The 5,827-nt window shown below is 32.8% G+C and overlaps 1 protein-coding gene across 1 annotated transcript; it reads right to left on the reverse strand.

Annotated features, from left to right (window-relative positions):
• Window positions 1-2,892: 2,892 nt before the first annotated feature.
• LOC137621886 (protein FAM200A-like) lies at window positions 2,893-4,192 on the reverse strand. The gene is made up of 2 exons (XM_068352390.1): window positions 4,010-4,192; window positions 2,893-3,390 (listed from the first exon to the last, which is right to left on the reverse strand). The coding sequence occupies exons 1-2, from the start codon at window positions 4,190-4,192 to the stop codon at window positions 2,893-2,895; spliced, it is 681 nt and encodes a 226-aa protein (XP_068208491.1).
• Window positions 4,193-5,827: the final 1,635 nt, after the last annotated feature.

The following is a 5,827-nucleotide window of genomic DNA, read 5'->3' on the forward strand; positions in this document are numbered from 1 at the left end:
CGTCCATAACCCTTATTTGTCTGCATTTTCATTATTTTCATGTAAATAATTACTGTCATATTGAGAAATTGCAACTTTAATTTCCTCTACGTGCCTTACTGTAGAATTCTCGTTTGCTGTTAAAAAATGCATCCTTAATTTGCATGGTCATTGTCTTTTCTTCTATTATGTTATATTTCCTCCATTTATTCGTTGTTCTTGGAAATGCATTTGGTTCTTCTCTGTATATCTGTCTTACGCCAATGTTCTTTGAATTATATTTTGTTATCTCTCTCTCTCTCTCTCTCTCTCTCTCTCTCTCTCTCTCTCTCTCTCTCTCTCTCTCTCTCTCTCTCTCCTTGGCACCGGAGTGATTCTGGTGTGTACACATTCGTCTTTTCCAGGGATTTGCTTTTAAAGTAATTTAGCTGAAAGGAAAAAGGAATGGCTTCCTTCGCCGGCTTCGGTTTTATTTTATTCTCTTCAATCTCTAAAATGGCCTAAAGTTTCCTCAGCGGAATCGTATTCTGTCAGTGCATTCTGTATATACTTGCTTTTATACATTTACTCGCTCATACATAACCTATGCTACAAATAAAATCGTGTGCGATAATGCGTGCTGGTAGACATATACATAATTACATGAAACGTCAACGATGATAGTGCGTGCGTTTTCATACGTATGCACACGAATACAGTACATAATTTTAATGACATCGCATCTTTTATACATTATAATCAATTATATGAATAGATAATCTGTACAAAATATACAAGCACATAAATATAATTTACGTAAAATGATCTACATGAATAGACATACATACGTACAAACACAAATGCTTATAAATGCGTTATCACTGAAATCATGAAAAGTCAGCTTCCATACATTATTATTATTATTATTATTATTATTATTATTATTATTATTATTATTATTATTATTATTATTATTATTATTATTATCCAAGCTACATTCCCAGCTCGGAAAGTACGATGCTATAAGCCCAAGGACACCAACAAGGGATATAGCCCAGTGAGGAAAATAAATAAACTATATATAAGAAATAGTTAGTAACATGTATGAAATATCTTAGGATGAGTAATAACGTCGAAATAGATCTGTCATATATAAACTATGAAGAGAGATATGTCAACCTCTTCAACATAAAAAAAAAAATAATACCAGTTTGAACTTTTTAAGTTCCATCAGATTAAAACGATTATTTCGTAATCGGTTCACAACTGGGATAAAACTTCTGTAACTCTCTGTAATGTTGAGCCTTAGAATTAACTGTATACGTACTACGTACAGGATGGCATGGTCTGGGAAGATCTGAATGCAAAGGATGGTGAGAAAGATATAAAATCCTATCCAACATGCATAGATAAGTAACTGAACAACGGTGTTAGAGATTAATATCAAGATTAGGAAAAAGAAATTCAATAAACCGGAAATTATTGTCCAACAAATTGAGATGAGTCCGCAGCTGATGATCAGACAGGAGACCATTACTCGAAACAAGTTAGAATACAAGAATTTAAACATTTCCGCAGGATAGACTTATCACTGAAATTCTATAGACTTTCCCTGTAAGCCAATTTTTTGTGCAACTGAAGAAGAAATACGTTTTGCACAAATTCTGTATAATGGACATAAGCTACTAAGTTCTTCAGTTTATTATTCTAAGCGAAAATTAAGTTTATGATAGTTGTACAGGAAATAAAACAATAACTATGACTGCTATAAATGGGCTAAAAAACATTACCTGTAGTGGTTACAAAAAAAAGTGATAAAGCTGTACCCTAGGTTTTTCTAAAGGCAGTGAAAAGTTCATGTAATAGCTCTAAAGGGAGAAATGAAATAGTAGAGTACCTATGATTGGTCTAAAGGGACGTGTAAAACTGAACAATACTCTTGATATATAGTTCTAAAGGAAGATATAAAATAAAAAAAAAACAGCATCTGTGGTAGCTCGAAAGAGAGTTAAAAAAACTCTAATTGTGATAAGGTTTATAGAGGGAAATAATACAATACCTTGGATAGCCCTAAAAGGAGACAGAAAACAGTACCAGTGGTAGTTCGAAAGGGAGATATAAAATGTACCTGAGATAGGTTTAAAAAGAGAAATAGTACAATAACTGTGGTATCCCTAAAACGAGAAAGAAAACGGTACCTGTGGTTCGTCTAAAGGGAGATATAAAACTGTAACCGTGGTAAGTTTAAAGAGGGAAATAATACAATACCTGTGATACCCCTAAAAGGAGAAAAAAATAGTACCTGTGATAGCTCAAAATGGAGATATAAATCTGTGTTTGTGATGGCTTTAAAAAGGGAAATAATACAATACCCGTAATAGCCATAAAAGGAGGAAGAAAACAGTACCCGTAGTAGCTCGAAAGGGAGATATAAAACTGTAACTGTTGATAGAGGGAAATAATACAATATGCCATAGCCCTAAAAGGAGAAAGACAACAGTACCTGTGGTAGCTCTAAAGGAAAATGTAAAACTGTACCTGTGATAGTTTTAAAGAGAGAAATAATAAAATACCTTGAAAGGAGGAAGAAAACGTTACCTGTGTTAGCTGTAACCCAGTGGTTCTCAACCTTTTTTTTACCCATGGATCCCTTTTCCCTTCTTTTTTTCCTGGTGGACCCCTTCATAACTATTGGTCATAAGACAATATTTTATTTTTCACTAATATAAATTATGAGGTTTTAATAAACAAACAAATAGTATATAATTACGCTTTGTTTTCAAATAATATAATGTTTCTTCCATGGTCAAGCCGTTGGAAAATAGAGATCAGGCATTTGAATTCACTGTAGCATTTATGTACACTGTTTAGAATTTTTTTTATAAACAGTTAAAATGAAATATGTGATAAAAAAGAGAGATATGGCATATTTATTCAATGAGATCCCTGAGGTTGATGCTGCTCTGCGAGTTTCTTTATGTCTGGTTCCATCGATGTTAATGATAGTCGAAGATCACCTCTCTTCACAATGTCAAGTCTATTGCGAGCTTTTGATAAAAGTTGAGAAACACGACTAAATCCCGATTCAACAAGATAAGATGCTGGAAAAGCGATAACATGGATATGTGCTCTATCCCAGAGCAAAGGGTACATTTTAGCAACATCATTTGACTTCCATACTTTGTACTTTCCATCTTTGAATTTTGCACGCACAATTTCATCACTTTGTAATTCGATAAGAGGCTCTTGCAAAGATATGTCTTTATCGGCAACATTAACTTCGAAAGGAATTGAAACCCAAGTCGGTATAACCATCATGAGTAGGTCACTAAACCGAATTTGCATATCGTTATGCATATTTTCCATATATTCACCATATAATGCAAGATCTTCATCTTGCAAATCGCTGCTAACAGAGGCCAAACAAGGAAACTGTTCAAATGCACGACGCCTGATATTTTTTATACAACTGTAGTTTCCTCAGAAAAACAACAATAGCACTTCTACTAGATATCAGATTGGAATCTTTTCCTGGGAACTGTTTATTAAGAGAATTCAATTTTTCAAATATATCTGATAAGAAAACCGCATCACATTTATTTGCAAGCAGCTGTTCTCCAAGTTGTGTATTAGCAAGAAAGGAAACAATAGAATCCCAAAGTGCAATGAAACGCTGAAGACAATTTCCCTTTGATAGCCATCTCACCTCTGAATGTAATACAAGCCTTTCAAACTCTTCTCCATTTTGCTTACATAAATGAAAAAGGCGGTCTCTGAGAAAATTTGATTTTATATGGTTAACTACTAACTTGTATTACGACAGTAAGGGCATCATGCAGACGTGCACTCAATTTCTTTGCAACTAAGTGTTAACGGTGTATCCCGCCGTGAATACAAAATACTTCCGGGACAGCTTTTTTTAAATGTGCAATAAAATCTTTGTATCTGCCTGTCATCGAAGGTGCACCATCAGTAGCACAAGCGATTATATTTTTGAGTGGAATATTGTTTTGCTGGAAATAAGTAACAACTTCATTAGAAATTGTTTCACCTTTGTGTCTGTCACAAGACTTCTATCGAAAAGCATCTCCTCTTTGTGTCCTTCATCACTGTTAAATCTAACATATGCTAATAAAATGGCCTCATTATCTCTTGAAGTGGATTCATCAAATTGAAGGGCAAACTGTTTCACTTGCAAATGGGATATCAATGGTTTTTCTAAATCCTCTGCCATTTCACCAATGCGTCGTGACACAGAAGAGTTGCTTAAAGGGAGGATATTAATAATTTCACTTGCATTTTGTTTCATAACTGACGAAATTATAACGGACACTGCAGGTAGAATTACTGTTTCACCAACTTTTGGGGTTTTCCTGCTTTTGCTATTATTTTGCTAATTTCATATGATGCCAGTAAACCATAACACATTTTACTCACTTTATTACTAATCACTTGAGACACTTTTTCTAGTTTGGAAATCATCACGAAGTTTTTTAAAGTATTCTACTGTGTGATCTTTCTTTCCTGTGTGCTTCTTTTCTAGATGGATTCTTAGTTTACAAGGTTTCATACTATCATTTGAAAGTACATCCATACATATGAGGAGGCGCATTGGTTTCGTTTCATTATGTGGTGCTTGAATAAATCCGTAAGACAAATATTCAACGGAATACTATCGGCACTTCTTTTTATTTGGAGTAGCCATGGGATGTCTGCAAAAGAAAAAAAAGAAATATATATATATATATATATATATATATATATATATATATATATATATATACACTGATGGTAATACAGTTATTGCAGTTCATGATATCTAACTATATATATTGCTATTCAATTTTATATATTTTTCGACAAATATAACACATATTTAGAAACAGAGTGTAAGGTGAGTGTTTGAGGTAAAACTGGTAAATAGAAATGTTATAGTTAAAATAACTTGAATGATAAAAAAAAAAAAATATACAAGTCATTCACTATTATCATTAGGGTCACCTTTGACATTTTTTACTTCCTCAAAGCTGATAATTATATTCAGATAATTGACAAGATATGAATTGATATTTAAAATTTGTATCAAAACGGGAAAAATTTGTCATTTTTCTCTTCAGTCTTTGTATACTTTTATACTGGGAAGTTATTTTTTCGTTATTGAAGTGCAGAAATAAAAAAGAATACGATAGAATGTCTATACTAGGAACTTCTTAATATCTCTATCTTTCCATGATGGAGTTCAACGTAAGACTGAAGTCAACTGCTTGGGTGAATTCACTTTTTAATAAATTTCCAATATAGTTGATCCACAGGAATAGACATAGGGCACTTAAACACCTGGGCACGGTGGGAGGTGATTTAAAGAGTCATTTAATGGCAAATAAAGTTATTTGACTATGTATATAATCATCTTCGTCGTGATATTGCAGTGAATAGGAGGAGACTTGATAATAAATTAAAGTCTCTCATATCTAAATCAGACTGGAAAACTTATGGTAAAGATTCTAATTATGTGAATATATCATCAAAGACTTTAAATGACAATGAAAAGAACGTGTTAGCTCTAGGGTTGAAATTCAACAATCCGACAAAGAAACCTGATATAGTGAATATTTGTAGACAGTTCATTATTAAAGAAAAGTCATCTCCATATACACCAGACATTTCAACTGTATCATCTATAGCTAGAGGTATAGTATATTCTACCTACTCACAATTTTGCTCCTTTAATTACTTCCCTAAACGTCTGAATAAAGCACTTGATTCCATCAAAAGAGACAAAAGTATACATGTAACTAGAGCTGATAAGGCTAATGTTATTGTTATTTTAGACCGTATTGACTATGTAGAAAAAATGAATTCTGTACTA

This window comes from Palaemon carinicauda, chromosome 28 (assembly GCF_036898095.1).
Source record: "Palaemon carinicauda isolate YSFRI2023 chromosome 28, ASM3689809v2, whole genome shotgun sequence".
NCBI lineage: Eukaryota > Metazoa > Arthropoda > Malacostraca > Decapoda > Palaemonidae > Palaemon > Palaemon carinicauda.

Bases quoted from the DNA above. Each gene is read 5' to 3' on its own strand.
- LOC137621886 (XM_068352390.1), bottom strand. From the start codon at position 4,192: ATGGCAGAGGATTTAGAAAAACCATTGATATCCCATTTGCAAGTGAAA. The intron at 3,391-4,009 runs GTGAAACAATTT...GCATTTGAACAG, and splicing joins GTCTTGTGACAGACACAAAG to TTTCCTTGTTTGGCCTCTGT.